Below are 15,136 nucleotides of genomic sequence, written 5' to 3' on the forward strand. Positions count from 1 at the left end.
AATAAGAAAATGTATACCTATAGAAGCTTTTATATTTACACACATATTTATCATTTCTTGTGCTCTTCATTGCTTCCCAATGGAGTAAGTTCTTTTCAGTCTGGAGTACTTCCTTTCAGTTTTCTTGTAAGGCATGTATGGTAGTTAAAATGATTTGTCCCCAGAAATGCCTTATTATTAATCTTATTATTAATCTCAATTAATTTGGGTATGAACCTATTGGTAAATAAAATCTTATTACTGGATCCTTTATACGCAGAGTTAATTTGGCAAACACCAGCAGGGGAAAGTCAGAGGCGTAGATATAAGACATAATCATGTGATAAAGCTCTGCTATTCACTAGAATGACTGACTTGAGAAAGCACAGCCTTGCTGACATCTTCATTTTTGATGGCTAGTTTCGGAAATTGTGAGTCAATAATTCTTGTTATTTAGGCCAACAGCTTAAATATTTGGTATTTGTCTATCTTGGATTATCTTTATTTGACTTTCATTTTGCTAGATATAGAATTCATGCTTGACAGTTTTTTTCTTGCAGTGCTTTGACAATGTCATTCCAGTGCTTTGTGGCCACTGTCCATTAATTTTATTGATACTCCACTTTATGTAATGCATCATTTTTCTCTTGTTGCTTTCATGATTTTCTCATTATACTTGATTTTAATTTTCTTTTTCTTCTGAATTAAACTATGATTAAATGTGTCACATAATAAAGGAAGGGAGAGGACACAATTCTATCCAAGTAAGCAATATTTAAGTGATCTACCTACTAAAATAATTAACATTTTGCAGGAATGATTTGGTATACAGTATAATTAAAAATATATATTTTGTGTGGAGACAGTAGCAGGGGAGGCTTTTGATGTGGCAGAATCTGTTTTGAGATTAATTTTCTTGTGGGTCCTCACATGGCAGTGATATGTAGAAGACTGGCAGTAGCTTCTCTGATACTCATGAGCTCACAAGTTTGTTGGCTGAAGGGCTTTTCACATGTGCACACTTGAAGGGCTTCTCCACTTTGTGAATCTTCTGGTGCACATTGAGGTCTGATGTCTGGAAGAAACCTTTCTGACACATAGCACAAACAAATGGTCTCACATTCCTGTGTCTTCTCTGGTAGGTATCTAGCTGAACTGGTACCTAAAGATCCTGGGACAGTTCTCACACTTGTATGATTTGGGGGAACTATGGACACTGTCTTGGTTTATTCCATGTCTGGATGTTCTATAATTGCTTTGGTTGGTAGGGACAGGCTTAGAGCTGGCTAGATCTATCCTGGGAAGAAACTGTGGTTCTACCTCCATTGGGACATTTTGAGAAGTCCTCCTAGGGATCCTTTCTGGGATACAGAGGAGCCAAGCTCTGCTCTTCTGGAGTTATGCAGGTTCTCCCAAGTTCCACACCCCTCTTCAGGCTTAGGGCTATTATCTTCCTGAATAATAACCAGGGTAGGTAATTGATTGACTCAATTAGTAATATTGTCATTTACTTGATTGGAGTATCACAGAACTGTTGATATTCCTCTGCTTGTTCTGTTTGAAGGGGACTATTTTGGGGGCCATGGAAGGGTGTTCTCATACTCCTCTTGGGATTCTTGCTGACATTTTTTTCCCATGAGATGAGTACTTAAGGTCATATTCTCTGAGAAGTGGGCTTCCTGTCCCTGCATGTGGACATGAACAAAATCAGGTGACCTCATGTGATCATTGGTCAGATCTTCCATGAGTTTCTCCAGGATTCTTCTGCTTGAATTGCAGTTTCCTCTCAAACTGGACCAGTTTTTGCAGTATCCCTTCATTATAAACTGTTCCAGGAGCAATTGAAAAATGATTTCTTCCTTGCTGTGATTATCTGGCTACAGCCACAAGTGAAATGCCTTACAGAATATTTTTAATTCCTGCTTTTCAAATGAGCCATTGTTGGTTTGATATAGGCTGAGCTGAGGACACTGAAACTTAGAGTTCACATCTCTCTTCTAGACATTGGTTCCTTGTATGGGTCCTTGTATTTGTTTTTCATTGTTTCTCTGTGATGTGTGGATCTCTGTATACATACTAGCAGGGTTTGTTTTTAACTTCCTAGATATGAATATCATTTATCATTAAATCTAGGTCATTGTTGGTCTTTATTTCTTCAAATATTTTTCTTCACCTTCTCTCCTTCTAGGAGTCCAATTAAATGGAAGTTGGTATATTTGATATTTCTCACAGATGACTGACATTCTCTTAATTTTCCCTCAGTAATTTTTAGTTGGGTTCTGAAGAATGGATTTTATTACTTCAAGATTCATTCTTTTGCCATCTTGAATTATCTGTTGCATTACTCTACAGAATTTTTCATGAGTCACTGTTTCAGCAACACTAAAATTTCTTTTTAAAATAATTTTTATCTCCTCTTAGAAATTCCTTTTCTTACTTCTTCATTGTAGCCATACTGTCTTTTCATTCATAAAATATGATCTTTTTTAGTTCTTGGAACACATATAATAGCTGTTTGATATCTTAATTTAAAAGACTTCTGGAGATAGTTATGGACCAGTCCTCTTCACTGCATTTCCCCCTATGTATGAAACACTTTCATTTTCTGAAAACTGATCATTCTGGATGACTTAAAATATTTTACCATGTTTGGATTCTTATTTTTAATTGTTATGGTGCTTACTGCTGGTGTTGCTAATTTTTTTATTCATATTTTTATTTTGGTCTTGCTTGGACTAAATCTATGGTTTCTCTCTCCCCTGTACTATACAGCAATATATGTCTGTTCTTGATATATGTGTGCATATGTATGCATAAACACGAATAGGTAATATATTTTATATAGCATATATTGCATAATTCTTGCTGTCTTCCTATGGGTTGCACCTCTTTCTATGTGAATTAACTGCCAGCTAATAAATATGCAGAGGTTGTTTTTGACCACTGTGAACCACTAAGTGTTCAATCCTTTGCTCATCAGTCTATGTGGGAAGATTATTGAAAGTTCCCTGAGATTACTACCAATCTCTAACTGGTGATACAACTAGAAAGAGACCTTGAATAAAAGGGTCAACTCAGACCAGCAGACTATCTCAGCCTACATCTTGAATCAAGTATTAAAAACTGCTCCTTGACTTTGAATAAAAGGGGAAAATGGCAAAGACAAATTAGTTTATATGGCTAAGAGTCTTCCAAAAAGAGGAAGTCATCAGAGGGGTCACACTTATGCACACCTCAGCAGGATCCCAGAGAGAGCCAAAGTAAATACAACCCTAGGTGCTGGTTCTCCTGAAGGCTATGGAGATCCACAGGGTATGTGGTCATGGCAGATGGATTTGGAGTTTTGAGGCATGTCAGAGGGCCCTACTTTGGAATTTGTGCTCCTGAGTGTGATGGAACTGGACTCAGATGTGACCTTCCTACACATGCCTCTTCTGTCACTTCTACTGAATCTGTTGTTGGTGCTAGGGTGGTGCATACTCAGGGAACTTGAATCTCTGGACTGCCCATGTGTCAGCTGGAGCCCTGAACCTCAGCAGAGTTGTGACTTCTACTCTCTGGTTCATTGGATTTACCCAGGTCTGCTAATAGGGAGGTGAAGATGATCAACCACCACACCAGGGAATCAAGAGTGCCAAGTACTGCAAGCAGAGGAATTGCATCCATCATCCATGTGGAATCTAAACCCCCTCTTGATATAGAGGTGGAGTGGACATCACCATCCCAGGATCCACAGACTGGAGGAATAAAATATGGATTAGAGTGGACACACTGATATTCTACTATAAAACTATTGTGACTAGTAATAGAAGAAATTGTAGCATTGAGGTGGAGAAAGTGGCCACAGTAGTTGCTGAGGGCAGAAAGAGGGAAGAAAAGATGTGATGTGGGGGCATTTTGGGGACCCTGAGTTATCCTAAGTGATATTGCAGGGTGAGATGCTGGACTTTATATATCCTGCCATAACCCACTGAATGTACTGGGAGAGAGTGTGAACTACAGGGTAAACTATTCATGCTGTGCAGCAGTGCTCAAAAATGTGTTCACTGAGTGCAGAGTATGCCACAATGATGGAGGAGTTTGTTGGTGTGGTTGGAATGGGGTGGGGGTTGGGTGGCATACAGGAACCTCATTTTTTAATGTAACTTTTTTTGTTATATGTATATCTTCAAAAATTACAGTTTACAAAAATGATGGGGTAAGGGGTGGGGAGTGGGGTATATGGGAAGCTCTTATGTTTTTTTAATGTTGTTTAATGTAACATTCTTTGTGATCTATTAACTTTAATTAAAAAGTGTAAAAAATAAATAAAAAAAGAAATCTGAGATACCCAAGAATGAAAAGGTTATACAAGAAAGAGTTTTTTTGTTATTAGAGTTAATTATAACAGATACTGAAAGTGATCATCTTTATCTTCTTGATCTTAATACTACCACACAGTAGTATTAGAAAGAATAGGAGAGGGAAGCAGACTTGGCCCAGTGGTTAGGGCATCCATCTACCACATGGGAGGTCCACGGTTCAAACCCCGGGCCTCCTTGACCCTTGTGGAGCTGGCCCATGTGCAGTGCTGATGCACGCAAGGAGTGCTGTGCCACACGGGTGTCCCCGTGTAGGGGAGCCCCACACGCAAGGAGTGCGCCCTGTAAGGTGAGCTGTCCAGTGCAAAAGAAAGTGCAGCCTGCCTAAGAATGGCTCTGCACACACGGAGAGCTGACACAACAAGATGATGCAACAGAAAGAAACACAGGTTCCTGTGCCACTGACAACAGCAGAAGCAGACAAAGAAGAAAATGTAGCAAATAGACACAGAACAGACAACTGGGAGGGGGGAAGGGGAGAGAAATAAATAAAATCTTTAAAAAAAAAAGAATAGGAGGAGACATAAGTAAGCAGATCACCATGTAATTGAGGCAAAGATTTATGGCCAACAAGCCACCACCAGAACACTGCAGACTTTGGAAGAAAGATGGCCTGGTTTAGTACTCTAGCCTCCAAAACTAAAATAGCAAATTCCTGTTGCTAAAGCAGCCAGGATATGGTAGTCTTAAAGCATCCCTGGAAAACTAATATAGTATTGATGAGTCTAGAATGATATCTGTCACTGTACATTCCCCATTGATTCAGGCAAGTACAAGGACGTGAAATTTTATGAAACAGAATAAAAAGTTTAGAATAGTTCCAGAAACTTTATCTTGGAGACAATTGGAGGCAATTATCCTTCATAAGCTATATAAATGGTTTCAAAAAATTTGCTTCTGTACTTACAAAAGACATTTTAAGAGTTATATAACCCTGGCACATTTTTAACTTGACTTCTTCACATTTTTCTCATAAATTTACATAGCTCCAAAGGATATATCTAATACACTGCATTTACTGCAGTTTTTAAAATAAGACTTCTATATCATTTAAGTGAATGCACTATCATCTAAATATATACTGAGTTCATGTCACTCTTTGTTTAAAAATACACAAATTGACTTTTCATAATCAAACAGAAATGTGTGTTCCCATTTATTCTTGAACTTCTATTTCCATTTTATGTCCTGACAAATGCTATCTCAAATTAAAATGTAATATTAAAGCAATATATTTACATTTGAAAATATTTTGTTCACCCATCAGTGCTACTTTGCAAGAAATGTTTGAGTGTGGATTAAATCTTATTTTAAGATGTCCTAGTTAAAAAATAAAAGGAATTTTCCCTGGCATTTTAGTATCTGCTGTGATGTTTCCTTTGCTGCACACTTTCAGTTCTCCTGAGTGCATGTGTATAGCCTCAGGATCAGCTAGGATTATATGGGTGATAGGGCCTGTATTAGTCATTAAAAGGGGTGCTGATGCAAAATATCAGAAGTCTGTTGGCTTTTTAAAAGGGTATTTATTTGGAATAGGAGTTTACAGGCACCAGGCCATAGAGCATAATTTACTTCCCTTACCAAAGTCTGTTTTCATGTGTTGGAGCAAAATGGCTGCTGACATCTGCAGGGTTCAGGGTTCCTGGGTTCCTCTCTTCCCAGGTCTTGCTTCTGTCCAGGATCAGGGTTCTTCTCTTCCCAGGGCTTACTTCTTTCTGGACTCAGGGTTCTTCTCTTCCTGGGGAAAGCTTCTCTTTCCACTGTGTGCTTACTTCCAGGGGCTCCAGCTTAAGACTTCACCATCAAACTCCAACATCAAAACCCCTAACTCTTTTAAATTTTTAAATTTTGTCTTCAAAATGTTTTAGATCACAGTAACGTCACATATGCACTATAGGGGACTCCCATATATCCAACATCAAACCCTTTTCCTACTTCCATAGCAATGATCTTTTTACATGGTCATGTTATATTTGCTACAGCTGATGTACCAATATTGAAAATAGCTACCAAAAAATAAAATAAAATGAAAAAATTATATATATATAAAAGAAAATAGCTACCAAACATGGTTCCATTTGGGTTTACATTATGGTTTATATTTTAGACTGTACACCTTTCTAGATTTTTAGTCACATTATGGTTTACATTATGGCTTACATTTTAGACTATATACTTCTCTAAATTTTTGGTGAAATTTAACATGTCCTATATCATCATTTCATGATCTTGTGGAACACTATGCTTATGAGCCCATGTGCCTAAAATTTCAACTAGGCCTAGAGCTACAGGGTACCTAAGAGTTACTTCCTGAGAGCCTCCATGTTGCTTAAATGTGGCCACTCTCTAAGCTAAACTCAGCATGCAAATGCAGTACCCTCCCTCCAGCATGGGACATTACTCCTGGGAATGAGCCTCCCTGGCACTGAGGGATTACTGCCAATCACCAGCTGGTGATGCAACTAGAAAAAGACCTTGAATAAAAGGGAAAAATGGTGAAGACAAATGAATCTATATGTCTAAGAAACTTCAAAATGAGTTGGGAGGTCATCAGAGGGGTCATGCTTACACACATCTCAGCAGGATCCCAGATACAGCCAAAGTAGATACAACCCCAGGTACTGGTACTTCTAAGGGCTACAGAGACACATGAGCTCTATGGTCATGGCAGATGGCTCTGGAGATCAGTGTCTTGCCAGTGGGCCTACTTTGGAATTTGTGCTCCTTTGTGTGATGGTATTGGACTCAGATATGAACTTTCTACACATGCCTCTTCTGTGTTAGGCCCTGGGATTGGTGTATACTCAGAAGACTTGAATCTCTGTACTGGCCATGTCCCAGCTGGGCCCTGAGCCTCAGCAGAGTTGCAACACCTACTCTTAGGTTCATTGGGCTTACCCAGATCAGCTAACAGGGAGGTGAAGATGGTCAACCACCACACCAGGGAACCCAGAGTGCCTACAGTTGCAAGCAGAAGAATCACATCAATCAGCCATGTGGGATCTAAGTCCCATCTCGATTTAGAAGTAGAGTGGACATCACCATCACAGGATCCACAGGATGAATAAAATATGGATTAGAATGGACTTATTGGTATTCTGCTATAGATCTATTGTGCCTCTAGCAATGGAAGAAATTGTATCATTGATGCAGAGACAGTGGCCACAGTAGTTGCTGAGGGCATGGAGAAGGAAGAAGAGATGTGATGTGGGGTTTTTTTTGGGACGGCCTACATGATACTGCAGGGGCAGATGCCAGATATTATATATCCTGCCATAATCCACTGAATATACTAAGGGAGAGTGTAAGCTACAATGTAAAGTATAATCCATACAGTGGAACAGTGCTCCAATGTATTCACCAAATGCAATGATTGTGCCACAATTATGAAAGAGGTCGATGATGTGGTAGTAGGGAGTGGTGTGTGGGGTATATAGGAACCTCATATTTTTTAATGTAACATTTTTTGTGAGCTATGTATCTTAAAAAAAAGAAAATAAGAACTTTTTTCAGTGTTTGATTTTGCCCTCTTTAGTTTTTAAAAAATGTTACATTAAAAAAAATGAGGTCCCCATACACCCCCCACCCCCTCACCCCACTCCTCCCACATCAACAACCTCTATTATCATCGTGGGACATTCATTGCATTTGTTGAATATATTTTAGAGCACCATGTCTTTTACCTGTGAGTCCCCACCGACCAAGAGGTGGGGACCCAACACCCTACGTATGTAGCCCAATCAAAGCCCTAATCATAATTTAGTCAAGTACAGACCAGTTTACAAATATAGCCCAATATCTATTTTTGGAATTAATAACTAGGTCAAACTGCTACAGGGTCCTGTCTGCCCTCTACTTCTGCATGAAGCCCTATCTGAACCTGTGCTTCCCTACAACACATCCCTAGGCCCTCCCCAATTTCCTCTTTCTGAGATTGTCATGTCAACTGATTATGCTGCTAGGAATGGGTGTGCTTACTACATATTTAATGAGACTCCCCCCTTTCTTAGGAGTTACCAGGGGTTAAAACTGGGACCTCAAACATGGGAGGGAGTTACTCAGCCACTGAGCTTCATCTGCACCCAATGAGCCCTTTTTGACTGTGTGAGAGGTGCTCCTGGTCTGATTGCCTATCCTGTCTTCATAGCACTTCTACAGTGACCAAGCTGGAGTGGGAGAGTGATTGGGAGCAAACTCAGATCATATGCCACAGACTTCCAGACTTCTTAGAAGCAAAAATGGTACTAAGATTATTGTATGCCTTTGATGTCTTCTTAGAGAGCTCAAATGATTGGTTAATTTTTACAGCTCAAGGTCATGCTTTGGAGAGAGAAGTCCTGGAGGTAAGCTTTTTAGTTAAAAATGAGTAGGTCCCTTGGGGAAGATTAGTTGAGTTGGCACAAGAAATAAGGGGTGAAAGACTAAATAGTAGCACAAGGTCAGAAGTTGAGTGATAGGAGAAATGTTACAGCCCGTCCTGGTTTATCAACCACTTTTGGTTAATTGTGCCATGGGTTTAAAGTAGATTCCCAAATCATTAGTAGGCATGGTTTGGACAAAATTGAATATCATTGAAGCCCTTACTGAATTCAGAAGAACCAGAAATGATAAGGAGGAAAAGCTGAGGACTTTCTAGGACTTTTCACTTAAATGGCTGGGATTCATAAAGAAGAGCAAAGAATGGCTTTATCATAAGGATAAGTTGCAACCAAATAGATGAGATTGAGTGTAGGAAAATTAATTTTCTATTTCAAAATCTATGTCTCAGGGCAATATTGATATCCTTTTTGAGGGCACAGTTTGTATAATTTGTGGTATGTAACCTTATGTGAGAGTCACGTGTGCCCTTGTGCATAAGCCTTGTACTTAAACCATTATCCCCACATAATCTTGCCAAAAGTGGAGATTACTGTACTTACTGATAGTTTGTGGGATGGGTAGGCTGTTTTTGAATTATTCTCATATTTGTAACACAGTTGGTGGGAAGAAACAAACCTTAGTTCTTCACCTCTATTTGATAGATACCTACTCTTTGAAAATGCAAGATTATTGCTCTGACAGATAACAAATATCTTTTGGGTTGTAGAACTAGCAACCCATACTATTTACCTAGTTACCAGTGTACACACAAGATGGAATAAACTCCTGTGTCTTATTCTGACATTTCTCTTTGTATGATAAGTATACTAAGGATTTAAGGTACTTAGAGTTAGTGAATAAGTAAATGTTTGGAAAAACTGGAAAACTATTACAAACAATACAAATATGTTAAAAAGGAGTAATAAGATGTTAAAATACAATGATAGCTTTAGAAACCTATCACAAAAACTGAAGGAATGATGTAAAAAAATTACAAATTCTAGGTTAGATAAAGGAGAAAGCAGAGGGAAATTATGTAACTCAAGCAGTTGAGTTCCCGCCTACCACATAGGAGGTTGCTGGTTTGGCTCCTGGTGCCTCCTAAAGAAGACAGTGATCTGGCATGACAGGTAGGTGTGACAAGCTGACACAAGAAGATGATGCAACAAGAGACACAAGAAGGAAAACAATGAGAGACACAGCAAAGCAGGGAATGCAGGTTGCTCAAGTGATTAGGCACTCCCTCCCACATCAGAGTTCCAGGGTTTGTTTCCCAGTCCTTCCTAAAGAAACAGTGAAGAGAAAGAGACACAGCCAGTGCAAACAATGAGGGGATGCAGGGAAATAAATAAATAAAATATATCTGTAAAAAAAGAAGAAAGCTGAGACACCTTGACCTACCAAATTGGGAAAAATGATCATTTCTGCTTAACCATATTCATCCTATTTTAAATCCACAGTTATGTGCTTCACAGGCATCTTGAGCCTCCATGCATCCTATAAGCACTCTTTCCTGGACTCTGACTTTCACTCACATCTCTTGTACATTTGCTATCTGTGGCTTGGCTTTCAAAATGCTTTGCAGAAGCCTAGAGAGCTGACCTTGTGGAGAAAACAGAGGAGCTGAGCCCAGAGGAACCCAGGAAGCTTGAACCCTCACAGACATTGGCAGCTGTCTTGCTCTAACACATGAAAAGACTTTGGTGAGTGAAGTAACTTATGCTCTATGGCCTGGTATATGTAACCTCCTACCCCAAATAAATACCCTTTATAAAAACCAAAAACCAGAAACAAACAAACAATGCTTTGCAACTCAGATATATTGCCCTGGGGTTTGCAGTAGGGTTTGGACTGATGCTGCCCCAACACCCCACACCCAGCAAGCTCATGCCAATCCCATCACTACCCCTACCCAGCACCATTCCAGATAGGACTTAGTGCAACAGTGGATTCTGATTAAGGTGGGGACAGAGATCCTGAAGTTCTGCCCAAGGGAGAAGAGGAAATGTGTCTTATTTCCAAGACTTTGGGAAAGCTTAGATTGAGGTGCTTCCAGTTATTTAGGTGATCTTTCTTTCAGTGGGCTGTTACTTGGGCATAGAACCACTTCTTCATTCTCCCCTGCAAAAGAGCTCGATTTCTGTAAACATACCCTATCCTAGAGTGACTCCCTGCTCTGTCTCCCATTGGTCTTCACCCACTCAACTCTAAGTTCCGTGAAAGTAAGCCACTCAGCCAGCTCTCCTCTCATTAATGGATCTCAGCACAGGGCAGATCTGCAGCCAGCCTGGGCCCTCTGATCTGGAGGAAATGAAGCTCAGATCTGCAGCTCTGATCCAGTGGGTGACTGGTGGACAATGAGGAGAACTCAGGATGGGGAGGGACTGTTGAGCAAGCAGCTCATGCTTGGGCTGGACCAATAGAGGAAGGCACTGGCCTGGAGCTGGGAATCAGTGAGGTTGATTCCTCAGGATGTGCCACTGCTGCCACCAGTAGTCTCTCATGGCATCTTCCCTTATGAATCCTGCCAGTCTGTGCAAGAGAACCAATGGGCCTCTGGTCTATCTGTGTGCTTGTATTTCTGTTTCCCAGAGCGTTGTTTCTCCATCAACACAGAGGTCCTCTGGAGTTGCTGAATGCCATGCATGTTTGCTAGAGATCAGTGGCCATGAACATGTCTAAGGTGGCCTGAGGCATGAGTGATCGGTCTTGTACTCTGGAGACTGAAGAACATTGGGAGTGTGTAGAATGGGGCCCAGTTGCAAGGGAAGGAATAGTTCCCTCATCTCATCACTGTTGTACCAGTGAAGGCAACAAAGGACAAGGGTGGCTCCTTTTGGGCACTATTTACATGTAGGTGCCAAGGGGATTTAGGTCTCCAGTGGCCAAGAAGAGGTCTAGCATGTGGGGATTCTTTGCTTCCACAATTGGGATTTCTGCTGCCCCTACCACGCCTGGGCTTGTGCTGATTGGGGAGATCCAATGAGTGGTTGAGACAGTTAGCTACCTGTGCTCCAATCGACATGGAGAGTGGTAGAGATGATGGTACTAGTGCAGGTCTATTGCAGAGGGACAGGAAGCATTGGCTTAAGGGAGCTATGCTCTGGGCAGGTGCCACCAAAATAAGAGGGGGGAGAGAAAGAGAAAGAACATGCATGCGTGGGAAAAATGCTGCTGTCAAAAGCCTACAACACCTAGTATTCCCAAGCAGTCTCCAAGTACTAACCAGACCCCACCCAGATTAGCTTTAGAAATCAAACATCAGTCTATATCAGACATGTTCAGGGTGGTATAGCCATAGACGCTGGTTGTCACAGACTGGAGCCTCAAGAAACTGTGCTGTGCAGTCCTGCTGAAACTTGTCCAGCTATAGGGTCTTTGGACCCCTGAAGCCCAGATCTGGGCCACTGCATCTGCTAACTGCCACTAGGCAACTGGGTGCCCTGGCCACCTGGTACATCTCACTCTTGGGTTTTACTCCACCCTGAGGACCAGGGTGGCAGCCAGAAGGCAGGCCAGGCATTGAGATGGCTCTGACAATGCCCAGCTACCCATATAGCAAACCAGAAGGCAAGGGCTCCCTGGGATACCAGGTCCTTTGCTAGGCAGTTTCCAAAGAGGCTTGTCTGCACTTGGATTCTGACATCTCACCAAGTCAGAGATCCTCAGGGTGTGTGACCTTGGGCCCTCTTCTGCCCCCGTGTGCCCAACCTGCCTTAGTTCCTGGAAAGCCCCCATACCCACCCAACAGCCACACACCTCCATTCCCAGCTCTCAAGTGCCCCACACATATCCCTGCTGGGTCCAACTAGAACCACTAATATACCCTGACAACCTGACCAGTGGGCAGCTGCCCAGCACTGCAGACCCTTCCTAGAATGTCTTTGGGCAGCCCACCTGGTCAAGGCTCCACCAACCCGGCAGACTTGACTGAATGCACCAGGCTAGTGTCAGAAGGATTCCCAAGGTCTCATTTTCCACCCAGCACTCAGGGACATCACTTCTCTAGAGAGGCCAGGCCAAGCTGTCCCCATGCCTATCTTCCCATAGGGTGCACCCATCCAATGTGTCCTCCCACCCTTGTAGCCACAGCACTCTTGCTAGTGGTCTCCATAAAATGACTACACCTGTTATGGTCCAGGCTCTGTCCTCAGCCGTCAGAACCCAGTTGGAATTGCTCAAGATGGAAAGCTGACATCTATTCAGAGGGCTGGGGCTGGGGGAGCCACTGGCACCAAGATCCCACCTGGTTCTCCCATGCAAATTCAAGTAACACACAGACTCACTACGCAGTGGGGCATCTGTTCAACTCAGCAGCTGGAGCCAAACTGTGGCTCTGTTCCAGTCCACTATAGTGGGAAGCCCCAACCACGACTGTGGTAGAGACTGGTGGACTTGGGCTTGGAGGCATTGTCACCTGAAGTTATGAGTGACTGAGAGGAGATGCCCCTGGAGCTGGGAACTGGATGGCCTTGGATAGGCATGTCTCAAGGGGTCTGCAAGGAGAGGTGGGGCTCTGGAGTCTCCAAAGGCATGGTTGGAAAGACCCTTGAGGCTTATGGCTATGATCCTGGTGGTGCAGTTGAGTTAGGCATGGTGCTGCCCTAACATTCCACCCCACCCAAAAGCCTTCACCCACAACATCCACACCCCCATGGGCACCACCCCACTATGCTTCCTTGCCACAGTGGATTCTGCCCTGGGTGGTCACAGAGCTCTTTTTTTTTTTTTAATTCATTTTTTAAAAAAATATTACATTAAAAAAATATGAGGTCCTATTCAACCCCACCGCCTCCACCCCCCACTCCCCCCACAGCAACACTCTCTCCCATCATCATGATACATCCATTGCACCTGGTAAGTACATCTCTGGGCTTGACCATCCTTCTGAGGGTGACTGGAATACATTTGATGTTTTCCAAGACCTCGGGATTGCATCAGGTACTTCCTGCCTCTTTGGAGTTCCTTTTCCTAATGGACTTTCTCTTGGAGGACACTTTAGAATTCTCCCCAGCAAGGGAGCCCTCCCTCTGCAAACCTTCCAGATGGCCAGAATGACTCCATGCTCTGTTTCTCAGTGGTCTCCACCCATTGACTCTAAGCTCCATTAGCTCAGGCCACTCAGCCCTCTCTAACCTCATCCTGGAGAACAAATCACAGCACAAGGTCAACCTTCAGCCAGCTTGAGCCCTCTGACCTGAGGGAAGGAGGCCCAGGGTTGTGGTCTCTGGGCCAGGAATTAGCAGAGGTTGGGGGATTTGCCTTTGCTGCTGGCACTTTCTTGGCATCTTCACGTGGGAGTCCTGCTGTCTTGTGTAGGTTGGGGCCCTTGGATATGTCTGTCTCCCTCTCTGCTTGCCAGTCTGCCTACCCACCTGACTGACTGTTTTCTGGGCAATTTGTTCTTTGTCCAAATGGAATGGATTTTGCTGGTGTCACCATGCTAAGAAAAATCTGTCAGCTCTGTCAGCATTTAACCATCATTCCACATCATTCCAGTGGAAGTTTCAATATTGTGGACCACACTGGCCTACTGGATATTTTGCCTAGTGTCTCAAGGAAACCACACTGTAGATAAGAGGGATAGAGTCCACTGGCCATGGGAGACATCTTTTGAAGCCCAAGGACTTCCCATACAGAGTGCTTCAACCTTGGGGAAGAAATGCTTCCTTTGTATTGAAAACCTAAATGTCACCAGGCCATCCCCAGAAGAAGTTCCACATGACTACTGTTACAAAATGGTGGGATTTGATTCTAAGGATTGTTTCCTTTGAGCTCACCTGAACTTAATGTTACAATGGGCAACAACATTATTTCAGGACATGACAGAATAGCCTAATATATAATAACTGGTACTTACAGAGGGCACACTGGAGAATCTAATATGCTGGGGAAGCCACAGGCACACCTAGAGAACATCTCCCAGTCTTGTCTACTCCCAATTCTATTGTGTATGCATGCCTCAGTATGTTTCCATTCCACAGCCTGGTGCATGTATTAGGTCTAATGGAAATGTCTGATCATCCTTAAATGCAGAAACTGGAAATACTTAGCCCCAGATGCTTACCAGGGAGAGAACTTTCATTGCCAGATCCTCATGTGCTGTGGTGTATAAATACTGAACATTCAAACAGCACAAGTCTCTCGTCCCCAAGGAGAAGCATGCAGAATTGCCAACTTCTAATACTGGCATAAGAAGTTGGCCTTCCTGGAAGACTGGTCATGATGGAATCTTTTGCCCTATTGTTTTGGACAATTTGGACACTTGGTTCTGTGAAAGGAATAAAGTGTTCATTTACTAAAAGTTGTGCCTGAGCCTGTTTCCCATTATGGACCATAGAGCAAATTACTCCACAGGTTTTAGTCTTGCAAGCAGAGTGCATGGGGATGTACAGAATGGAGTGGGTGTTTTTTGTTTTTTTAATTTTTGGCCATTC

At 42.3% G+C, this 15,136-nt stretch overlaps 1 protein-coding gene across 3 annotated transcripts in view; it reads left to right on the plus strand.

Annotated features, from left to right (window-relative positions):
- Positions 1–5,693, plus strand: part of LOC101413072 (zinc finger protein 705F-like) — a 29,063-nt gene extending 23,370 nt beyond the window's left edge. For all 3 annotated transcript variants that reach the window (XR_011647848.1, XM_071212894.1, XM_023584219.3), the window contains one exon: positions 3,559–5,693. Coding sequence is in view for 1 of the 3 variants with exons in the window: in XM_023584219.3 (XP_023439987.1) it covers positions 3,559–3,567 (9 nt within the window). In the remaining 2 variants the exon portion in view is untranslated. The remainder of the gene's footprint in view (positions 1–3,558) is intronic.
- The last annotated feature ends 9,443 nt before the right edge of the window (positions 5,694–15,136 follow it).

This window comes from Dasypus novemcinctus, chromosome 31 (genome assembly GCF_030445035.2).
Source record: "Dasypus novemcinctus isolate mDasNov1 chromosome 31, mDasNov1.1.hap2, whole genome shotgun sequence".
Classification (NCBI taxonomy): Eukaryota; Metazoa; Chordata; class Mammalia; order Cingulata; family Dasypodidae; genus Dasypus; species Dasypus novemcinctus.